The sequence below is a fragment of the Podarcis muralis genome, chromosome 12 (assembly GCF_964188315.1).
Source record: "Podarcis muralis chromosome 12, rPodMur119.hap1.1, whole genome shotgun sequence".
In the NCBI taxonomy this organism is placed as follows: domain Eukaryota; kingdom Metazoa; phylum Chordata; class Lepidosauria; order Squamata; family Lacertidae; genus Podarcis; species Podarcis muralis.
Window position 1 is genome coordinate 48,627,845 of NC_135666.1, and position 23,738 is coordinate 48,651,582.

At 43.5% G+C, this 23,738-nt stretch overlaps 2 protein-coding genes across 2 annotated transcripts in view; one reads left to right on the forward strand and one right to left on the reverse strand.

Moving 5' to 3' along the window:
- The window catches only part of SACM1L (SAC1 like phosphatidylinositide phosphatase), a 38,138-nt gene extending 24,516 nt beyond the window's left edge, over positions 1–13,622 (forward strand). Inside the window, exons 11-20 of the mRNA XM_028749892.2 lie at positions 69–137; positions 218–297; positions 1,732–1,830; positions 3,778–3,916; positions 4,135–4,204; positions 4,301–4,373; positions 5,913–6,006; positions 6,559–6,651; positions 9,839–9,896; positions 11,553–13,622. Of these exons, the coding sequence (XP_028605725.1) occupies positions 69–137; positions 218–297; positions 1,732–1,830; positions 3,778–3,916; positions 4,135–4,204; positions 4,301–4,373; positions 5,913–6,006; positions 6,559–6,651; positions 9,839–9,896; positions 11,553–11,689 (912 nt within the window). The 3' untranslated portion in view covers positions 11,690–13,622. The remainder of the gene's footprint in view (positions 1–68; positions 138–217; positions 298–1,731; positions 1,831–3,777; positions 3,917–4,134; positions 4,205–4,300; positions 4,374–5,912; positions 6,007–6,558; positions 6,652–9,838; positions 9,897–11,552) is intronic.
- Positions 13,623–15,128: 1,506 nt separating this feature from the next.
- The window catches only part of LIMD1 (LIM domain containing 1), a 40,891-nt gene continuing 32,281 nt past the window's right edge, over positions 15,129–23,738 (reverse strand). Inside the window, exons 5-9 of the mRNA XM_028750296.2 lie at positions 22,373–22,435; positions 21,268–21,398; positions 20,227–20,278; positions 18,649–18,717; positions 15,129–17,148 (exon numbers count right to left, since the gene is read on the reverse strand). Of these exons, the coding sequence (XP_028606129.2) occupies positions 17,008–17,148; positions 18,649–18,717; positions 20,227–20,278; positions 21,268–21,398; positions 22,373–22,435 (456 nt within the window). The 3' untranslated portion in view covers positions 15,129–17,007. The remainder of the gene's footprint in view (positions 17,149–18,648; positions 18,718–20,226; positions 20,279–21,267; positions 21,399–22,372; positions 22,436–23,738) is intronic.

Here is a 23,738-nt window from a genome sequence, read left to right on the forward strand (position 1 = left end):
ACAAATTCTCAAAAACATGACGCTTTGGCCAGTACTTTGAATAAAGAGTGTACCATGTTCTTTTTCAGATGGATGGCTTCCAAAGACACTTTGACAGTCAGATTATTAGCTATGGAAAGCAAATAATTGTTAACCTGGTAAGATTTGAATTTAACTGTACACTTGCGTTCAGGAAAATGTTATCGCTGCTGAGTGTGACCTTTTTCTTCCTTTGCAGGTTAACCAGAAGGGCTCAGAAAAGCCGCTTGAGCAAACGTTTTCAAAAATGGTAAACAGCTTGGGAAATGGAATGGTCAGGTACATGCTAAACGAAACAGTATTTGCATCAGTATCAGAAAAACTGCCTGGTTTAGACATAAAATTGTAACTGCATGTGAAGATGTCAAGTTCTGTGTGAATGCAATGATAACATGCTTTCTGTAGTTGCACTGATTTTATTTAGGACTTTAAATGAAACCGCACGGCTTACTACTGTCCCTCTTTTTAATTTGTCCAATTTTAGTATATGTGCTGCCGAAGCGAGCACTTTTTAAAAATTTGTCTATCACCCATTCTTCACCACAGGTCCCAGGGCAGGTTACAATAATTTAAAAGCAGAAATTAAAAAGAGTTGAAACAGATCAGTCACAGGAATTGTGTGGGCCCCGAAAACACACCCCTCTGTTGTGTTCACGCTTACACACACACACACACACACACACACACAAAAGCACAAATGTGCTAGGGCAAAACTTGTTTGAATCCCCTTTCTAGGCCACGACAGATAAAGTATAAACCTGTGCAAATTCCAAGCATGCCCATATTAAGAGCACCATCGGAGTTCAAAGATGAGAGATGGAGAAATGGAAGTAGAATGGTTGTTACGAGAGTTCATGGTTGGTTGGGTGGGGGATCCATGAAGATGGTAGGTGGCTGGCTGGCCTGGGAAGGAGGAAGATCCCCTCCAAGCAAACTGTCAAATATAAGGGTGGTCATGTCATACGGTCCAGAAGCTGTATGCCGGCTCTCTCGGCCAATAAAGCGAGACGAGCACTGCAACCCCAGAGTTGGCCACGACTGGACCTAATGGTCAAGGGTCCCTTTACCTTTACGTCATACGGTAGGAGAGGCAAGATGCAAGAGTGCCATTGTGTGGCTTTTGATTTGGAAATGTTTGTCTGGGAGGGGAAATTAAGGATTATAAGCCTGTTGCTGGAGAAGACTTCAGGCAAAAGTTTGTTTGTTTGTTTGTTTGTTTGAATTGGAAAGAAAAATGCAAGCTGAACACCCCCCCCCCACCCCACAACCTAAAAGTCCCAAGTTCACTGGGCAGTTTGCAGTAAAAAAACACCCACCAACAAAAACCTTTAACTCTGGGGGGAAAAAACACATTACACTTTCATGTGAAGCTGGGAAGAGTTATCTTTCAACAACTAACCCTTTTAGGTGGGCAGAGCATGCTTTTTAAAAACTTCTGTACAGTTCCGAGCTCTACTTTTCTCCCCTGCTAACAGAGACCTTTGTCCATCCCAAAGGCAAAATCCTGTTTCCTAGTTAGATATGATGCTTGGTACCTTTTGAGAAAATGCTTTCTCAGGGGAACCTCATGCTGCTTAATAATGCAAGTTTTTATTTTTCTGACCTTTTATCTGCTGCAGCCCCTCTCCTTCCATTCCCCCACCCTGTCCGCTGTCCCAATCCCAATTCAGATACTGAATAGCTTCCTAACTCTCATGTGCTTTCTCTGCCCAGATATGTAGCATTTGATTTCCACAAAGAATGCAGTCATATGAGGTGGGATCGGCTCCAGATTTTAATGGATCAACTAGCCGAACAGCAAGATGAATTGAGGTAATATAAATGACTCAACAACAACCACAAATGTCGTGTCATATGCAACTGCGCTGTGCAGGCATTTAGTTGTGGTTAGTGGACGTTACATAATAATTCGATTTGTACACAGCAGACACTGGAAGTAAACTGCTGCCTTAGTCCAAAAGAAATTTGCATAGTTGTAGTGATTCTTAAGGAAAATTTTATGAACAGACAGTGATCTGGGACGAAATTAACTGCATTGATTTAATAGATACTTAACTTCCCTTTGGATATACCTAAACTAGTTCCTTTGATTTGTGTGGCTTCTCTTTACAGTTCTACATAATAGTATAAGAATCTTGATAGTGTGGCATCATTATAGTTGGCCATTTTTAAAATATAAAGCTGATGTTCACTGTAAAGATGTGTTCCATTGAAAATCTTAAACCAGAGACGACTGTGCTTGGTTACAAAGCTAGCACATTTTGATTTCTGAGAATGGATAAATCTCCAAAGGCTAACCAGCAGAAATCTCAGAATTGAATTCCATGTCCTAACAAGATTAAAACATCTCTACGGAACAGGAAGCCCTCTGATTTCCTGGGACATGTTTATTATTAACGGAACACTTCCTTTTAAAACACTGCTCCTTGAATAAGAATTTAGTCTGGATGTTCAAGATCAGACATAATAAATAATACACATAGCTTTTAGTAGGACATCTTATAAATTTCAACGGAAGGAAGAGGATGAAACGTTAACGCAGGTTCTGTAATGAGAACCTTGTTTTCTCATGAGAATCAGAAAACGCATTTTCCAGATGCATTGTGGGCAACAGCCAACTATTGCCTTGCCCTAGTTTGTCTCTCCTCTAAAACAGGCTCTGAGTATTAGTGAACCAGGGTCTAGAGTTCAAGAGCATGTGATCTTTTTACTTTAATTCACAGACATTTGTGCTGTAATGCAAGCAGCTTTTGGGTCTCTCCTTGATTTTGAACATGGCCTGCCGTGTGGGCTGGAGGCTGCTTTCAAGAAACAAGACCAGAATTACTTGGGCACATAGAACAGCTTTCCTTCTCTGGGGATCCTGGCAGGAATTTCAGATATCTGGTCTTGAAAGATATTAAAAAGCGCATCTTGGCAGGTGTTTGTAATAAGAGAAATGAAAAGTAGAATGATTAAATAGTTAGATGATTGCAACCTTTGTGATCTAAGCAAAACTTGTTCATGGCGCAGTTAACCAGCAGCGATACTTTAGAGTCTGTGGGAAAACTCTAAAGTTAAGGAGATTGTTTTGGGATTATTTTCTTTTTTAAAAAAAAATTCTGGAAAACCATCATAAATACAGTAGTAGTAGTTGTTGTTGTTTAGTCAGGTTAAGTACTTAATTGGTTCTGGAAGTCCATTCTTAACTTGAAGCATTCTTAACCTGAAGCGGACTTTCCCATTGAAAGTAATGGAAAGTGGATTGATCCATTCCAGACGATGAAAAACACCCCCTAAATCAGCAATTTAACTCGAATTTTACTGTCTAACTAGACCATTGAGCCATAAAATGAAGACTTTAAAAGAATTTTTCAATTTCAATTTAAATAAGGAGACTGACTTAAAGATCGTTTGGGATGCCAGCAAAGCTGCCCTTAGAGGATTTTTTATACGGTGGTACCTCAGGTTAAGTACTTAATTCGTTCTGGAGGTCCGTTCATAACCTAAAACTGTTCTTAACCTGAAGCACCACTTTAGCTAATGGGGCCTCCTGCTGCCGCCATGCCACCGGAGCACGATTTCTGTTCTCATCCTGAAGCAAAGTTCTTAACCCGAGGTAATATTTCTGGGTTAGCGGAGTCTGTAACCTGAAGCGTATGTAACCTGAGGTACTGCTGTATTTTTCTTTGCTGATGCCACATCTGTAGTAGCGTTTCAACAAAAAACGTAAAAGTGGTATTTTGTGAATTCTTAGGCAAGCTCCCTTGTGTATTTCAGCTACTTTCTGGTTGATTCTGATGGGAAGGTGGTGATGCAGCAAGAAGGGACATTCCGCAGTAATTGTATGGACTGCCTGGACCGGACGAATGTGATTCAAAGCCTCCTGGCACGGCGCTCTCTCCAAGCACAACTTCAGGTGATGATTGCCTCCTAGTCTCTCCCGTTTCCCTTTAAAAGCTGCATGTAAAGGGATGTTGCTGGCCGCCTAGAAATTTGATAAAACAAAGCATTCTATATTTACATGGTGCAAATGTCTACATAGATGTATAACTCCTTTTTCAAGTTTATAGGCACATGCTTTTTCTGGCACATTAAAATGGTCCCGTTTTCATACAGTTTCTGTTGTCGTTGTAGAGATTAGGCGTTTTGCATGTCGGGCAGAGAATTGAAGAACAAGCAGAATTTGAGAAGCTTTATAAAAACGGTAGGTTTTGGTTTTTGTCACCAAGTCGACTTTACTTTTATGAGCATCTTATTTGGAGTATCTTTCTAAAGGAAAAAAAATGTTCTCTGTTCATAGCGTGGGCCGATAATGCGAATGCATGTGCCAAACAATACGCCGGAACGGGTGCCTTAAAGACAGACTACACGAGGCAAGTTTGAACCAATCTTTCTTGGGAGAAAATGTATTGTAACATCACTAAGAGCAGTTACCTGTTGTTCAGACACTCTGAACTTGCTTCCACAGTTGCTGCGTATTACCGTATTTTGTGCTCTATAAGACTCACTTTTCCCCTCCTAAAAAGTAAGGGGAAATGTGGGTGCGTCTTATGGAGCGAATGCAGGCTGCGCAGCTATCCCAGAAGCCAGAACAGCAAGAGGGATTGCTGCTTTCGCTGCGCAGCGATCCCTCTTGCTGTTCTGGCTTCTGAGATTCAGAATATATTTTTTCTTGTTTTCCTCCTCCAAAAATTAGGTGCGTCTTGTGGTCTGGTGCGTCTTATAGAGCGAAAAATACGGTGCATAGAGTGGGAAGGGACCCTGAGGCTTATCTAGAAATAATTTGAAAAATTGTATCTCGTTCAACCAAGCTATTAGGATTCTCAAAGCAGTGTGCAGCCGTTAATCACTAAAATAAAAGCAGAATAAAACTATAAAATAGCATAAAGCCAGCAAAGCAAATATGCTGTGTAGAAAATACTACCTCTGTTACTTAATGCTTCTATTTTTTTAAAAAAATTATCTAGACCAGGGCAGTGCAACATTTCATACCAAATGGGCCACAAGAGTTTTTTCGACATCGAACCCACGGGCTGCACACTGCCTTGTCCTGTGGGGCTAGAGAGTGAGGCCAAAATTTGACACATATCTCTGGCAGGGTGCTAAAGCTCTCCCACCTTCTTCCCAAAGCTAACTAGACTTTGGGAAGGAAGTGGACTCTAGGACCCAGTCAGAGCCCTCAAGCCTCGTTCCCAAATCCCAGCGCCTAGCTTTCCCAGCTTTGGGAAGGAAGCATGAAGGCTGTGAGGCGGGGTTGGGGGGGGAGGTTGTCAAATGCTACCAAGGGCCACCCAAAAGGCCTTGGGGGCTGCATGTTGGACCACCCTGATTTAGGCTTATAATATGAATGGCTGTAACTTTCCATGTTTTTACTGCTCTTGGCAACTTCCCTTGCTAGAATCTTAAATGAAAATAGTATCTTTGTCGTATGCTGTTTATACAGGCAGCTGTTCCACAGCTAAATTCCTCCATCAGTTGCATATTTTCTCAGGCTAAATACAACCTTGATAAGAATCGTTTCTCCAGATTCTGAATAAAGGAGGATAAAACAGCACTATAGAGTCCATGCTAGTATCTGGACTATTTGTGCAAATGGGTGAAAGGGAGGAACTCTCTGAAGGGTTTATCTTTGAAATCACGAGGCCTTACTGTGGAGCCCTTGGTAACTCTTTGTGGTGGTGGGGAGGGGAAAATTGGGTTGAACTGGAAAAAGTGCTTTGGTTATAAAAGAAAGGCTAGAGGATTTGAGGCCTACCTTTTCAATTTTGGGGTAGAGGGTGAAGACACCCCCCCTCCCTGGCCAATATTAGACCAGTTCCTTGTAAGCAACAGATTTCAATTTTCCCTGTTGAAAATGTCTGCTTTTATTATATTTTTCAGTAATACTGAAAGTTGTCTTCTTTTTTTAATAGAACTGGGAAGAGAACTCAGTGGGGCCTCCTGATGGATGGTTGGAACTCACTCATTCGCTACTACAAAAACAACTTTTCTGATGGATTTAGACAGGTAAGAACTTCCTAGCATTTAGCTTTTCCTGTTGCTTTTTATTTAGCTTGAAAAGCGTGCCGTGCGTTGAAAGGAACGAAAAGCGCTGTGGTCACTCTGCCCCAGGGCTTATGCGGCATGTAGCACAAGGCAGTTAATTCAGGAGAAGCGGGAGATTCCAACGTGTGGTGAGGAGGTCAGGCGGTTGTAAAAATTGCAGTGAGGACCTGGCTACTGTCCTGTTGAAAAGGATTCCAAGAAGTGGAAGGAGGGAGGCAATGAAGGAGAGGGACGTGACATTTGACAAGCAAGTAAATGGCAAACGGATCCTGACATTCGGAAAAGCATAGGTGTAATGTATAGAACTGGGAGAGGAGACCTTTCATCAGAGGCACCTTGAAGTCACTGGAAAGATGGCCTGCAAGCGGGGAAGGAAAGCTGTCAAAAGAGAAGTTGCAACTTTTTAGATGACAAATGGGCAGAGTACAGTAACTGGAGGGTGGGTTTTGGCGGTGCCGAGTGGGTTAATATGGGACTTGATTCTCAACTGTTTAACTCTGGATTGCTTTGCAGGACGCTATAGATCTATTTCTTGGAAACTATTCGGTGGATGAAGTTGATTCTCTCAGTCCTCTTCATGTGCAGAAAGACTGGAAATTTTTGGCTGTAAGGGTTTTTCCATTTTTGCGAGCTTATCTTTATATAACGCTATTTAAACTTCGTTGAATCAGGCTAAGATTAACAAAGTGTTGTGGTTGCATGCATTTTACATTTTACTTACTGGGACTGAAGCCCTGGTTTGGCTTTTGCAAAGAGTAGAGCAACTTTCATGGCTTACATTTGGGGCTAGTGAAAAAAACCTGTGTGTCCAGTATTGGATTTGTATCCCTCTGTTCCTTGGGCTCTCAAGCAGACATGGGAGATAGTTACTTGCTGTCCAGAGGCGTCTCACCTAATGTTCTCTCCTCCCCTTGCATAACAATGGGGAAGATTTTTACTGAGTTTATTTTCTTTGAAACAGAATCTTGGCTTTGCATATACCCCAAATCCTGGTTGAAAAACAAACAGCGGTTAATTGCTAAACAAATGATGTTGGCTTGTTTAGCAGGAACCCACTGTTGGTTTTAAACAAGGATTTCTGGTTTGCATGCAATGCTGGCATTCTTTGAAGCTGAAAGTTAACTGGGCAGAAATCTTCCTTCTGGCTGGCTGGGAGTGCGCAAGCCCAGAACTTTTCCATATAGCACTAGAACATGGCTTAGTGTTACGTGCAAAACAGTCCAGCAGGGATCTGAACTCTGATTTCATGCATGTAAAACCTAGCTATGACACCATCCTACAATATACAGTGGCCATGATAAATAGAACTGATCCTGTTCTCTGCAGCTGAGCAGAATAGGATGGAGTGCTAGGCTCTTGGCACAAGAGGCGCCTTTCCCGTTGTTTCGGTGCTGCTCCCTATAAACTAAGGGAGTAACAGCCTTTGCTGTTTCAGCAAAACTCCAAATAAGCCTCAGAGATGTAAAGTGTACTGGGGGGTGGGGGTGGGAATGAGCTACCGGTGACCCTCTTTGACTCTCCCCTGCCACTTGGGCAGTTTTCTGATGGCCCAGCAGTGCAGCAAGTGGAATTGCAGGTGTGACTTTAACAAAGATGGAACGGAGAGCCCAGCTCTTCCTTGGCTGGCTTCCCGCAGGCGGCTTTTCACAGCTGTCGCAGTACTTGTGTGAGCATCCGGGAGCTAGCTGTTGTTTTCTGCTCGTGATCAATAGGGAGGCTAAAAATAGAAGCGCTATTAGCAAAACTTCAGGTGCGCTTGGAATTGTGGGCAAGTATTAGCAGCTGTTCTCTGTAGAGATTTCTGCACGGAGAAGCAAGGAAAGGGGTTTTTGCGCGTGTGAATTTCACAATAGCTGCTGTTAACCTTAATGCTGCAGAATGTGTGGCAGGCAGAAGAGAGATCAGCTTTCAGCAGACTGGTGCCCTCCAGATGTTTTGGACTACAATTCCCAATTCTCAGCCAGCTGTGCTTGCAGAGAGATGTCATCTAAAACATCTGGAGGACACTAGGTTAGCAAGGGCTGTTCTGCACACGTCTCCTAAACACCAACCTCTTTACCCCTGTCTGTGATGCCTGAGATGTGTGCGTTCCTGACCCACATTAATTAGCAGTGCTTGAAATTCACCAGGCACATTTTGCACCTGGCTATCGGCCACTTGCAACCAAATGAAGATAAGATAAGAAGGCGATTGGTCATCTGTAGCCTCTGCCCACTTGGCTAACCCGTAGTGCTGTGACCTCTCCGTAGCCCCCTGGAAATCCAGGCAAGTGGAGGCAGGAGGATGCTCCGCTTTAGGTTTTGCTGTCATGGGCTAAAGACAGACATCTTCCTACACAGTTACAGGCACCAGTGGGATGTGGGTGGAGCTGTGGTCTAAACCACTGAGCCTGTTGGGCTTGCTGATCAGAAGGTCGGCGGTTTGAATCCCCACGACAGGGTGAGCTCCCGTTGCTCTGTCCCAGCTCCTGCCAACCTAGCAGTTCGAAAGCATGCCAGTGAAAGTAGATAAATAGGTACCACTGTGGCGGAGAGGTAAATGGCATCTTCATGCGCTCTGGTTTCCGCCATTGCGCCAGAAGCAGTTTAGTCATGCTGGCTACATGATCTGGAAAGCTGTCTGGACAAACGCCGGCTCCTTCGGCCTGAAAGCGAGATGAACACCACACCCCATAGTCACCTTTGACTGGACTTAACCATCCAGGGGTCCTTTACCTTTACAAGCACCAGGCAGTAAACTGCAATACTGAAACTTTTCTATACATCTAAAGAGCAGGGGGAAGTCAAACGCACTGTTTTTTGTTTGTTATACGTGCTACCTTTCTTCAGAAATCGATATGGCGTATGCAGGGTTCCTAGGCACTCATTCATTTCTGCATATTGTGAGAGGAAGCATGCAAGCCTAAGGCTCATCACAATCCTGCCAGGCATAGAAAGGTGGGGTGTGGAAAGTAATGCCTGCGTGGCCACGCCATGGAATCATAGAATTGTAGAGTTGGCAGAGACCACGAGGGGCATCTAGTCCACCCCCTCCAGTGCAAGGAATCTTTTGCTCAATGTTGGGCTTGAACCTATCCCCCAAGATCAACAGTCTCCTGCTCCACCAACAGAGCTGTTCTTTGGTGCTTGGAATATGGTTTGTGAGCTCAGCAGGTAACGCAAGAGACAGCGGGAGTGAGATTGACTCTGGTGAAAATAGCACAGGGAGGAAATGAGCAGGAATCAGAAGGGCTGGCAGAACTTTAGAGGGTAAAAATCCTGTTCCTCGCTCAACTTTCACTAAGTTTTCATAGAGCCACATACAGCCAAGCTGTTCTGGAACCAGTGCCCGCACCCGTTCAACCCTGTTCCTGCAACTCATGCAAACTTTGCAGAAATGAACATTCTTTGTTTTCTGTAGCACATGTTTAATGTCCAAAAGTCCCATACAATATCCTTTGCGCTGCACAAAAGGGTTTAATACATTGCAGCAAGTTAGATGCGGTGACTAGCTTTTCCTACAACAAAGGAGGATTCCTCCTGTATTTTAAAGGCTGCCAAATTGTGGCGTAAGGTTTTGTTGGCTGAAGCTGATTGCATCTGACAAAACAACCCTGAGAGTTATGCCACAATAAATTTGTTGGTGTATGAAATATTTCTGAAAATGGGGTATGCCCAGAATAACTTCTGTTTCTGATCAGATTGGCATGTTAAGATTACTGATGTGCTAGCACCATACTCTCTACTTTGTGTATAACTGAGCTATGATTATGTATTGCCTTTTAATTCTGTTTTCCCCCCATTTTCTTTCTCAGTTGCCTATTATTATGGTGGTGGCTTTCTCAATGTGCATTATCTGTTTGCTTATGGCCGGTAAGTGATCATCTGACCTGTGCATGAAATTCACAGCAATATTGTACATAAGTCAATGGCAGTAGCTTCTTGGAAGTTAACGAGAGGTTTTTATAGGAGCTCTTTCTGCAATTGGGTATCATCAGAGCTAGACACGGGCAGTTTGTAGGTGAGAATTTACAAGCATCGTAGCAAACAAGCCACAAAATCTGATGGCTAGCCTCATGTTTGTGAGGAGTTCAGTGAAAGCCCCTTGAAGCAGCATAGGATCATTGGACCATAGAACCAGCAGGCTGCCTAGGCTGGTCCTCTGCTCCAAAGCAGAATCTTCCACACCAAGATTGCCTATAGTTTTAATCTTCATTTGCTGCAAATGTAGAGCAAGAACAAAGGGTATCACGCAGGAAAAACTTTTGTAGCCAAGAAATCATATTGTTCAGGTTTTAGGAGCTGAATTTCAACTACAGCAGAACCCATTTTAACCTCTGTATTTGAAATGACTTAGTAAAAATGATTAGGTGGCCAAATAACCAGAGCCCCATTACCTTTTCAGATACGTATTATCAGTGCTATGTCCTACATCAAAATCATGTTTCCTAAAGAACGTTAATATTTCTTTAAAATAGAAGGGAGGAATTGCAGTGATGATGCATTATAAAGATATACAATGGCTTACTGGCCACTTAGGGACGTGGGTGGCGCTGTGGGTTAAACCACAGAGCCTAGGACTTGCTGATCAGAAGGTCGGCGGTTCAAATCCCCGCGACGGGGTGAGCTCCCGTTGCTTGGTCCCTGCTCGTGCCAACCTAGCAGTTCGAAAGCACGTCAAAGTGCAAGTAGATAAATAGGTACCGCTCCGGCAGGAAGGTAAACGGTGTTTCCGTGCACTGCTCTGCTTCGCTGTACGCCGGCTACCTCGGCCAATAAAGCGAGATGAGCGCCGCAACCCGAGAGTCAGCCATGACTGGACCTAATGGTCAGGGGTCCCTTTACCTTTATGGGCCACTTAACGGCATCCCCCGCTGAATCAAATATTCTCCCTCATAAGCTACAGGGGCTGGAGCATTTCAGATGCGTCCAAATGACGAACAGCTTTACTATGCCTGATGTTATCAGTCCGTGGGAAATTCAAACCATGGCTGCTGCAAAGTGCCTAATGGTGCCTGCAAAAGAAGAATGGGGAGTGCCCTTAGCGTGCACCGGGTTCTTCCATTGCAGCTGTGGGCTGAAATTAAGATCACCTGGTGCCAGGTGATTGCTAGGTAGATGGACCCCACTTGCCTGTCCGAAATGACCCATGGAGGGTTGGCTGCTTTTGCATGGAGCCCGCCATTTCCTCACCTTTGATGCTGTGGGAAGCTCCACTTGCATTCCAGTGTTTTGCTGTGCCATGTGCTCTTTCACAATACATTTTCTGCAAAGGCCCATACCACCCGCTGTATGTTTTCCTAATATTCTCCATCACCCTTCAAGTTCCCAAATGTCACCTTCATACATATGAAAATATTCTCAACACTTCTGGTAATAAATACGTTGGCGGCGTGTGGGGAAGAACAGTCAGATTTGTAGCTCTGAAATTGCACTTCAGAATTCTAGCAGGCTTCTCTTTTTCTGGTCGCTAATATGGTTTCTTAATAGTCCTTGTACGTAGCTGAAAGCAGTTTATTGTGTCCACAGGTGACACCTGGACAGAGACCCTGGCCTACGTGGTTTTCTGGGGAAGCGCAAGCTTTGGAACTCTTGCTATCATCCTCTACAACGGCAAGGATTTTGTAGATGCGCCCAGGCTGGTTCAGAAGGAGAAGATGGACTGAATTTGTGTGTGTGGAAAACAGCTTGGTAGGGATGGCTCCTCAACCAGTACCTGGAGCCTCTACTGACCTGCTTTCCACACAAGCTCATGGTCTTTTTTCTTTTTAGCTTTCATCTTTGCAGGGTGAAAAACTGAATCGAACTCGTTACTTGGTGGAGGGGATTCGCCGTTTTGATTCTATAGTCACAATGATCTTAGGAGTATTGCATTTACTGGAGAGCTTGCACACATAACCCTTAGGAGGATTAAGAGATGAAAGCCAGTTTGCACCGTGGTCCCACAGGGTGTTAACTGGATTCACAAAAAGGGTGTGCCAAGCGCTTCGCAACCCATGAATGTAGTATTGTAAAATCTTTTGAGATGTCTCAGCCTTTTTAAAAAAAAGACGCTGTTCGCCTGACGTTACTTAGCGATCTAGCCACTACTAGGGTACAACCAGGTTACAATATCTGATACTAGTAAAAAGCCTTGCTTATTAACAATATCAAGAACTGCTGCTTAATTAAACTTCTGTTGAGTGCCCTTGTAGCCAGGAGAAAAGTCAATGTATCAAGAGCAGGGTTGTATGTATTTGTGTGTGTCTCCCCCCCCCCCCCCAATATATTTTTCTCCTCGTGCTCCCTTATCTAAAGGCAAGTCTCTCCTGCCATTTCTGGGACTGCTGATGCAATATTCTGTTTAAATCATTGTCGGGAGGATTGACTCTGTTTGGAACATGTCCTGTGCTGCTTTAATGACTACAGTCCTTAGAAGACTTAGATGACAAACTTCAGTGTGATTAAAGATTGTTTTGTCTCTTAAGAAGATGTAAATGGAATCAAAGAATGTAAAGCTACTTATCTGAACCCTCGTACGCTAAAGGTCCAAAGTATTTGCTTTTTCCCGAAGAGTCTCAAACGCAGAAGGCATTTCTTATTAATTTGGCAAACCACCTGCTGCTTTATGCTGCCTTGGTTTTAGGAGGGGTAATCTGTGGAAGACAATATACATTTGATGCATTTTGGGGGAGGGGAGGGGAGGTGAAGTTAATTCCATATTTGCACTTGGGATCAACATCAGCTTGCTTTTTGTGCATGCCGTAATTATATTTCTCTACAATTGTAACTTTCTCTGGAAACTACTAAGCTCTAAGAATAGCCTTGTGCTGGTTATCAATAAATGTGTGTCTCAACTTTAGTGCTTCCAAGCTTTATATTAAAAACTAGATGATCTAAACCCAAGGACCAATTTTAAACTACTTTGTCAACCATTTTCTAATTACTTGCGTTCAGAACCAGACACGGATCAGCTTCAGGTACTGTGAATTGTTTAATTATACTTCCTGTAATTACAGCTGTATAGTCGAGATTGCAATTATGAATTTAAGTATTAGGAGGACATGTAGACAACTAGGGGTTAATACAGTTGGTCATTCCAAGCTAAAACACAACTTGCTGTGCAGTTTTTCATTGTATGACAATTGAACATACTGTACCGTATGGAAACAGCAACTGTTCATTTTAACCTTTGAATGTTTGAGGGTCTCTGAGTTTGTTTCAATATTATTCTCACAGTCCTTGTGAGTCCACATGCAGTTTTTGTTTGCAGAGGAATGAACAGTCAGCAGAGTTCGAAAACTAAAATCCAAGTCATCCACTTCAATGCATGGAAAATGTAAAAAAGGTCTTGCATCAAATATTTGATTTAATGTTCATTAGCAGATCATTTTTTAAGTGACTCCTGCTTTTGTCCTTCTGATGCACTTACCATTAAGAACTTGTTGCAACAAAGAAGAAAGTTTGGGCAGCTAGCATTGTTAGAAAAGAACTAAATTTCAGTAGGCTTGAGGTTTGGAAGGATGTCTGTTTTCCATTGCTTTGCAAAGAGGTTGCATTTCTAAGTCCACACAGTGTACTCAAACAATAATAAAACTTCCATCTTTTCTAAATACTGAATTCTGTCTCTGAATCCTGATTGATTAATGGACAAAATGTGTATTGGGACTGTGGTTAAAGGCAGAATGAAGATGAATAGCTACAGACTAGCCATATTCTGCTAGACACTGTTGGGTTGTATTACGTAATTCGCCATCTTTGGGGGGGAAAGAACTGTTGTGAAAATACTCACTTATTTTTAACGCTCTGCGTGACCTCCAACTTACCCCATTTCCACGTGCAGCCATTTTAAGCATTTTAATGTGTGCTGCAAAATACCCAATAAAGGTAAAGGTACCCCTGCCCGTACGGGCCAGTCATGTCCGACTCTAGGGTTGTGCGCCCATCTCACTTAAGAGGCCGGGGGCCAGCGCTGTCCGGAGACACTTCCGGGTCACGTGGCCAGCGTGACGAAGCTGCTCTGGCGAGCCAGCACCAGCGCAGCACACGGAAATGCCGTTTACCTTCCCGCTAGAAAGCAGTACCTATTTATCTACTTGCACTTAAGGGTGCTTTCGAACTGCTAGGTGGGCAGGAGATGGGACTGAAAGACGGGAGCTCACCCTGCCGCAGGGATTCGAACCACCGACCATGCGATCGGCAAGCCCTAGGCGCTGAGGTTTTACCCACAGCGCCAGCTAATCATGTATGGAGGACTTTAGCTGAAGGACTGAAATAAAAACAACAGAAGCTCATATGCATTTAGGATGTTAGTTAAAATGTGAAGGAAATAAAATAAAAGCACATACCTTTTAAATCATTTTTAAAGTTGAAATACAAAGAGCACCTCATCTGCTGCACCGTGTCGAAACAGGTGAAGCTCATGTTGCATGGATTTATGAAATATCTGAAAACGAAAGTATGAACTGCCTGTGTTCCCCCTGAAATCACAATAACCCCTTTCTTCCTTGTGGGTTCTACTTTGCTAATTTAGGATGCAATATAAAACTACACCATGCAACTATCTATAGGACTCCAATGTGAGGACTGAGAATGGAAGTCAGAGAGTTAAGGTCATGGCTGAGCATACAGACGGCCACTTGCCCATCCCCAGCCCAAAGGGATAAGATGGCAAGCAGTTGAAGGTGGAAATAAGAGCGTCCCATCACAACTGTAATGAACATTTTCCATGACATGGCCTGCTACACTGAGTTGGCATCCAAACACCCATCTGGGCAGATCTGTTGGCTTCTCAGATACAACAGCTGGCGTGTTGAAAGTAATAAAGGAAACCAGACCCACCTGCTTTCATGATGCCCGATTGCTTTTGCTACAGGAAATCACTCTGATTATTTTTAACACAACAGTGACTGTGCAACCTAAGGGAGAGAATTCAAGATCTGTGATCCACAAGTTTGCATATGGCGCTCAATCAGGTGCTACAGCTTAACCAGAAAACCAAGTATGTAAAAAAGCACCAGGTCTTACCAACCTCATTAAAAGAGGGCAGAGCTTGGAGGAAAATCAGCTATAACCGCAATTATAAGTTCACAGTGGAAAAAAATATTCACAAAGACCTCTCAAAAGTTGAGCACACATCAAAGCGCTGATGCAGAATTAGTTTATTGGCACTCAGTAACCTTGGATTGCATTAGGGTGATCAACTCCTTGACTTGTGGGGCAAACATTTTAAAATTAACATTAATTAAATTAACATCCGCTTCCGTTTATCCCAAGAATTAGTAACTAAAGTGTACACACACGCTCACATATTCCAAAGCCCATGTCAAATGTATTAAACACATACTTTAATTGTAAAAGTTAAGATTTAAGGCACAGGAGTTCCAAGACAAAAACAGGTGTTAATCTATTCTTCCTAAACAGTGTAGAAGATCCTAGTCTTGAAAATAATCTCTGATTATTTGGCAGCCTGGTCAGGCAGTGGCCGGTAGCACAGACCCTAAAGCTCGACCCAGACTCAAATTGTTCCAAGTGCTCAAAATAAGTGAGGCTATTAAAGCGCAGCAAGCTGTGCTAACCTTAAATTTGTGCTCTTGAGTCACTGTGACTATTTATTTCACAGCAATGCCAGTGGCGTAGTAAACTCTGAAGTGCACAGCCTCCGCAGCCAACCTCTTCCAAGACGATAGAACAAAAACGAGTATTTGACCAATGCAGACATTATGGCTTCAATACCAAGCCAGCATTTTCCACATCCCCTGCTACCTTGTTTAATACCCAGCCTGATGGAAGAGTTACAGTGAACTCTCGGGTCCCTATTTTGTGACATTTTAGTTGGCCACAACAACGGATCTATGGGGGTTTTTCAAAACAGGAACGGCAGTTTTACCCTTCACTTTGCATGCTGACGTTATCTGCCTCTCTCTTCGGCTTGCCTTGTTCAATGGGTTTTTCCTCACAGAAAAGCTTATTTATCTGACATGCGGAGGATTAGCAAATAGCAGCATCCGGGGAGATGATCTCAACATCACCATCCCTGTTGTGAAGTTAAGCGGCAATGTTTTGTCCCTACTCCACAACAACACTTGCTGGTGGCTGAGCTGTGGGAACAGGTAGAAAGAAGAGCTGGGTTTCTAAATCGAATGGTGAGGGCAGATCAGCTCTTCCAACCTGCATGCAATAGGATAGGACAATAGGATAACTTCCACCAATGTAAGGAAAGGCAGGTGATTACGTCTCGGTCACCACAAATTAAAAACATCACGAGAGTCTGCTCAGTATGTAGACTCGCTGGCGGGCTGGACATTGTGTTTCCCTGATTGACTATCAGAACAAAAAGCCACAAGAAGAAGAGGAGGAGTTTGGATTTGATATCCCACTTTATCACTACGCGAAGGAGTCTCAAAGCAGCTAACATTCTCCTTTCCCTTCCTCCCCCACAACAAACACTCTGTGAGGTGAGTGGGGCTGAGAGACTTCAAAGAAGTGTGACTGGCCCAAGGTCGCCCAGCAGCTGCATGTGGAGGAGCGGAGACGCGAACCCGGTTCCCCAGATTACAAGTCTTATCGCCCTTAACCACTACACCACACTGGCTCTCAGATGAGACGTGCAGGTGTATTGTCACTTATTTGTGGCACTTTCTTGTGTCCTTTAAAGGGTATTTGTTGTGATTTTACTTGCTAAAGATTCCTCTCAAATGACTTGAGAAGAGAACAGTCTCTCCCGCCACTTTCTCCCAGCAAAAAAAAAGGGGAGGAGAAGCACACAAGAAGTCACAAACCACTCCAGCTAATACTGCAAGTTTTTGTCCGGAACGAAAACAAATCCTTTGTTGTGTGCAATTGCCACACACACAATGCACAAGGCCAAAAAGAAAGAAAAAACGAGAGCCTCTTCCTTCATCTTCTCGCTGCAAATCGCCAGCTGAGGTAGATACGCACCTCAAAAACGACAGCTGCGAAAACCCTTCCCTTGGCAGGTTTCTGGGAAGTCTGGCAGAACTGGCTAGAAATGGTGTACGTAAGCATCCGCATGAGTTGTTGTGCCTTTCTCTATATGTTTAAGGTGGCAGGAATGGCAGAGCAGGTGGTCATCTAGGGGGTAACACCGATGTCCGTCTTCATCGTTGAGTTCCATGCCGCAGTCCTATGTGAGAAACGAAAGGGACAGAACTGCTATTCAGGACATGCACCAGCCGTAATACGAGGCCTTTCCGAGGTGTATGTACAATCTTCTGATCAGCAGCCCCAGCCCAGAGTGTCAGTATAGATTAATAGTCAATTCCTAGCTGCCAGTTAAGGAAAACTTGATTCTGTCCCCGTGAAACAAAACAGCATGAGGATTTAAAACAGTTCACTCCAAGTGAGATTCCGCACAACTGCCCTATGCTGAAACAGGTGTGTATGTGTTTTAAATTCTAAACTCAGCAAGGATGCCTAGGCTGGAGAACCTCTCAAAAGGTTATGAACGTGCGAGTTTTGGACTTTACACATGGACTAAACGACAGAGAGTTGTATCCCAAGTTAGTTCTATTCAGATTAAAGGACCCCTGACCATTAGGTCCAGTCATGGCCGACTCTGGGGTTGCGGCGCTCATCTCGCTTTACTGGCTGAGGGAGTCGGCGTACAGCTTCCGGGTCATGTGGCCAGCATGCCTAAGCCGCTTCTGGCGAACCAGAGCAGCGCACGGAAGCGCCGTTTGCCTTCCCACCGGAGCGGTACCAATTTATCTACTTGCACTTTGACATGCTTTTGAACTGCTAGGTTGGTAGGAGCAGGGACCGAGCAACGGGAGCTCACCCCGTCGCGGGGATTCGAATGGCCGACCTTCTGATCAGCAAGTCCTAGGCTCTGTGGTTTAACCCACAGCGCCACCCGCGTCCCTATTCAGATTAGGCCCACTGAAATTCATGGACCAATTTAAGTCTGAGTAAAATTGAGCGATGTACTAGGGGGTACATCTTTAATCTTGGTGTTATTTTAACAATTGGCATGGCTTGGGGTTAGACAGAATTTCTGTGGCTATTGAAAGGCATCTCAAACTGACTAGTGAAGACAATCTCTTGTTTTTATGACACCAGCAGTGTTATGCCTTGACGAGCTAGTCGAGCTAAAACTAACAGCCTCTTGGGGGGTAATCAAGGTCCTGACATCCATATTAACCTCATACGAAGCAAAAAAAAATTCGCTGGAAATACGTAAGAATTGCCCGTTGTACATCCTATTAGTGTGAGAAGGATACCTCCTTATTTACTGGTGTCCCATCTGGAAACGAATGACAAACTACTGCTTTTGAGTTACCGTATTTTTCGCTCTGTAACACGCACCCAACCATAACACGCACGTAGTTTTTAGAGGAGGAAAATCCATAGGCATGCCACCCGTAGGCATTCCCTCCATATCACGCACAGACATTTCCCCTTACTTTCTAGGAGGAAAAAAGTGAGTGTTATGGTGCAAAAAATACGGTATTTCAGCTCAAGGGTGTCCAATTTGGTCGCTCTCCAGATGATGTTGGACTACAACTCCCATCAAACCAATGGTCAGTGCAGGATATCCTCTAGTGGTTAAGAAACAACTGTCTTAAAACTACATATACTTGCTACTTTGTATTTATATTGTGTCTGTAATGAACAGCTGGCCTACCTCACAGCAGTAACATTCGACATGGTAATCCTTGTGCATTGACACAACACGTATAGTCTCATCGGATCCCTGGGAACATTAAAGCACAAAACAAAGACAAAAGGTGTTTAAATGGGAGAGATGGGCTGAAATGAACTAATCTGGAATTTGCTCTGGGCCACGTGAAACTTTCTTAGGGCAAAGTGAAGGATGAAGCGAATGCCTAAACACAAGGTGTGTGCAAACCTCTGGCAGCCTCCCCAAGTGAGACAAACCAAATGTCTACACGCTAAAAAGAAAAATCCCAGATCACACTGATTTAAGCAAAGACAAAATTTCACAGGAGATACCCCATAGCATTTAAACATTCTCAAGTGTTATTGCTTGGAACAGCGATCCCAAGCAGAGCTCACATATTTTTGGTCAGCAAATAGCAAAAAGGGGGAGGAGAGTTGTGCATTCAAAGTTCTGTGCAAAGGAACACCCATGTAAAATAGATTTTTTCCTGTGACATAAGACTCTGAACATACATTTGATTGCTGTGCATAACTTATTCTGGTTTTGAGGAAGATATTTCTTTCCAGATTGGAGGTGGAAGGGCACGAGGATTTTGGATGCAATCCAAGATGTGTTCGGTGCACCTAAGTCTCACTAAAATCAGCACAGCTTTCTGAATGATCCTGAGCATGTTTACTCAGAAGCAAGTCCCACTGAGTTAAAATGTGCCTTACTCTCTAGCAAGTGTCCTTAGAATTGCGGTTACAGGATTGTAACTCAGCTCTGCAGTTCCATTTATTTAAGTGGGGGTTAGGTGCCACAAACTTTTGTTGGATTGTATCCTTAGGATCCAAACCAGTAGAAGTTAAGATTTGGCTAAATTCCATCAAAACCAATGGAAACCATTAACTATGGCAAAGTCCCCTTCCCAGAGGAATGGCACCTTAAAGACTTGCCTACAGAGATCCATCTATAAAACCTCATGCCTCAAGGAATCTGTTAGTTTTTCAAGTGCCACAGCAGCCTTTGTCAAATCTATCTATGACTCCAGTTAGGAGCTCTTCACATCTTTCACAAGACTGGGGGCCTTGCTAATATTCCACTCACAGAGATTTGTTTATTTAAAAGCATTTCTAAAGCACTTAGGGTTCTTGTTGGTTTTTTGGTGGCACACTGTTTCTGCAATATAAAAACCCAACACCTCCCCTCTTAAAAAAAGCAACCTAAAACTAATGAAAACAGTAAAAAAAGCAAATAAAACAGATTTAGGGAGTTCATATCCATAAAAATGGGTCTGATCCTATGGGTCAAGGAAAGCCCAGAAAAAAAGGTGTCTGAAGCAACAGATGGTTGCTGTGCCACATATGGCAGAGGGGAGGGCATTCCACAGAGCAGGGAGAAGGGCAAAAATGCCAGTTTCCAGGTCACCACCCTAGGATATTCTGCAGGGGGCAGTGCCATAAGTAGAAGTTCTTCAGATGATCTAAGGGCAGGTGGTCTAGCCATGCTTCCACATAGAGCTTAGAATAAGACTATTGCAAATAACTGGGGGGCTGTAGCATTACTGAGAAAGGGTAGAAGCAAAAAATATAAATCACTTACCTCACTTGGAAGAATAGGAAGACCACAGGCTGCACATTTAGGCGCCAAAACCCTTTATAAAAAACAAAAAAAGGCAAGTTACAAACATGAAAGAGAACCCAGATTTGAATCATTTAAAAATATTGCTTCAATGGGCATTGAACACTTTGCACATTCTCCAAAGCACACTGGGGTCCCAACCTCGCATTTCCCCAGTTCTAGTAAAAATGGGAGCGTGGGAAAAGGCTGGTGCAGAGGAACTCCCAGAGCAGAAGGGGGCAAAAGGGAGGCTGGAATTTACTTGAGCGATTTGCTGCAGTAGATTGGCAAGGGTTTCCTGACTCTAAATTGTTTTGAGAACAGCAAGCTACCGTATTTTTCGCCCCATAGGGTGCACCGGCCCATAGGGCGCACCTAGTTTTTTTGGGGGGGAAATAAAGAAAAAAAATTATTTCCCCCGCAGGCGTGGGGCTGGGGCGGGGGGAGCCCGAGCGTCCCCCGACCCCAGCCCCCAGAACAGGCTGCTATCCGCAAGCCTAGGGAGCCCGGCGGGAAGTCACGCTGGTCTCCCCAGGCTTGCGGATATCTGTCCGAAGCCCGGGGTGCGCTGCTCAGCTTCGGGATTCCTATAGGGCGAAAAATACGGTACTTGTTGCACCTAAATTAGGCTGTGCAAATGAAGAAATTAGGCTGCGCAAATGAAGAAAACTAGCCAGGTGTGGCGTTTTGTGTGAAATGACTATGAGCAGATTTGGTTTTCAAAACCAATTCCTGGACCCTGTTCTTTAATTCTAACTGCGTGTCATTTGCACCTGACTAGTTGCTGGATCTTGGGATTATAGCATTTCTGAGAAGCCTGAAATCTGCTCATCTCTGTCCTAAGGGCAGAAGATGATGAGAATATAGGTTGCTAGAATTTTTATATTACTTGTTGCACCTTCATGATCAGCAAGCAATACTGCCTTCCTGTGAATACACATATTTACTTGCAAGCAAATCACACTGATTTCAACAGCTCTTGCTTACAGCCAAGTCTATTTAGATTCCCCGCCCCCCGCTTACTTGTGGTAATCTCGGACACAGTAGATTTTGTTCTCGCTGTCTACCGTGAACGGCACTCCATCCAGACATTCATTGCAGATCACACAACGAAAGCAGCCAGGATGGTACGACTTCCCCAGAGCTTGCAAAATCTGCAATAAGAAACAGGAAAATGCTTCTGAACGAGCATTCAGGTGTTTTTTTAAAAATGCAATAGAGAAGCAATTTCAAAGGAGTGTAAGGAATATATAACGATTACAACAACATAAGGATGTTTGTAAATTGTTCCCTTAATGGTGTTTTGCTTCACAGCAACCATGCCACCACATCAGGAATCCTGTAATTAATTTGAGCAATTTTGGTAGGAAATTACTGGCAAGAGGCAGAAATGACAGAGCAAATTTCTGTCGTCGTAATTCCGGTGGAATTTGAAGCAAGCGAAACAGCACCCAGTCTGAAAAGACAGGGAGCAGGCAGCAAGAGTGAATTCAACCAAGACACAGGAAAAGAGAATAGAATTTCCAAACAGCTATTGCGAGACAACTCAGGTAAGATTTAAAATGTCTTTATTTTTATGCCCCGAAGGGCTGTTCTTGATTACAGCAACCAGCTGTTCGTTGGTTCAAGTTAGGCTGGAAGTTGCATGTGGCACCTGGGTTTAGATTGTTTTTTTCTGGCATTCAAATATATGCAGAACCATTTAGTTAAGCGATTGACTAAAACCCGCCTGATTCCTTGACTAGGGTTTCGTTAATCAGACGACAACCCTCCTTTGAATTCCAAAAGCCCTCCCCATTGTTAGAGAGGCTACAGAGGAAGCATTAAGAGTCATGTGCAATCACAAGAGATTACAGGGAAAAAATGAAATCAGCACTCTCCCATATATTTTGCTTTACAGGATGTGAGCATTTGCATACCTTAAAAAATGCACACACAAAAATTATAAACAAGACAAAAAGCACACAATTGGATTTAGTTTGCTTTCCTCATTTTCCTTATTCCTCATACAATAAGAAGTGGATGGCATACAGCAGCGACATTCTTATATTTTCCATTTGGGACGTCATTCTAAAATTACGGGGACTTTCCCTCCATAGCGTGTTTTCCACACACAAAGGTCACTTACCATGTCCATGATCAAATGGCCACATATGAAACACCTGTCAGCTGACTGCTGGAAGCCCGAATACTGCAGTGGGAAAAGAAAGCATGCTTAAACCTTTTGAGTAAAAGCATGAGCAACATTTTCCTACTTTCTTAACTGGAATAAGGCTAGCTGACCAGGGTGCAAAGCCACAATAATGTCTCTGGGCACATGATTCCCCCAAATAGCTTTTATTACTTTCTTTAAAAGCTTCCTTCCTTCAATTAAAAAAAAATACATATTCCCAAGTGCTAGCAGAATGAAGAGACAATGAAGAGGCAAAGTCCCCAGTTCTAACCTCATTTTAGCAACAAAGACATTAAGCAAACTGCTGGCCCTCAACCTCAGACACTCATTTGCCTCAGTAGGTTGGATTAAGTATTGCTGAAATAACGTATGTGAACTAGAGCTGGCTTGAAAACCACTTGTCAGTTTAATAACACGGTGTATAAACAACCCTTGTGGACAAGCACATACGTATGAGGCTCCTTTATATCTCAGGCATAATCTCATAATTATATATTATGTAGACAATATATGACTGTCCAATTACTGCCACTCAGTAATTGCCCAATCATTACTAGTAAGAGCAACATGAATAAACAGTACGCTATGTTAAGTATAACTGGTTTAATTCACACTGAAATGGGAATTGGGGAAAGGGTTTGACTGTAAGATTCCATCAAGGCCAAGAGCAAGAAGTGGTCTCTGGGCTCCTTAATGGGTTGTTGTTGTTCTCAGGTAGCTCTGACCCGATGTTTTAACCTTAGAACACATGAGAGTGATCAAATGTCAAGTTTGTTATCTCAAAAGGGTGGTTGCTGAAGTCTTTCTTCTCAGACTCAGTGAGAGTGAGGATGCAAATGAAGCTCTCCGGGAAAACAGCTCCAGGCAAAATGGATGATGAAAGGAGAGACAGACCCCTGTTTGGAATATTTCACAATTTATAAAATGTTGAGCCTATGCCTTGGACTGGCATATGTCTTACGGAACTGTTTGGATGTAACATTAGATGTTTTGGTTTTGATTTGGAGAAAGTTCAGCAAGTGAAGTTTTAATTAAACATATGAACTCCCGTTGCTCTGTCCCAGCTCCTGCCAACTTAGCAGTTCGAAAGCATGTCAAAGTGCAAGTAGATAAATAGGTACCACTCTGGCGGGAAGGTAAACGGTGTTTCCGTGCACTACTCTGGTTCGCCAGAAGTGGCTTAGTCATGCTGGCCACATGACCTGGAAGCTGTACGCCGGCTCCCTCGGCCAATAAAGCGAGATGAGCACCACAACTCCAGAGTCGGCCATGACTGGACCTAACGGCCAGGGGTCCCTTTACCTTTACGGGCCTTGACAAT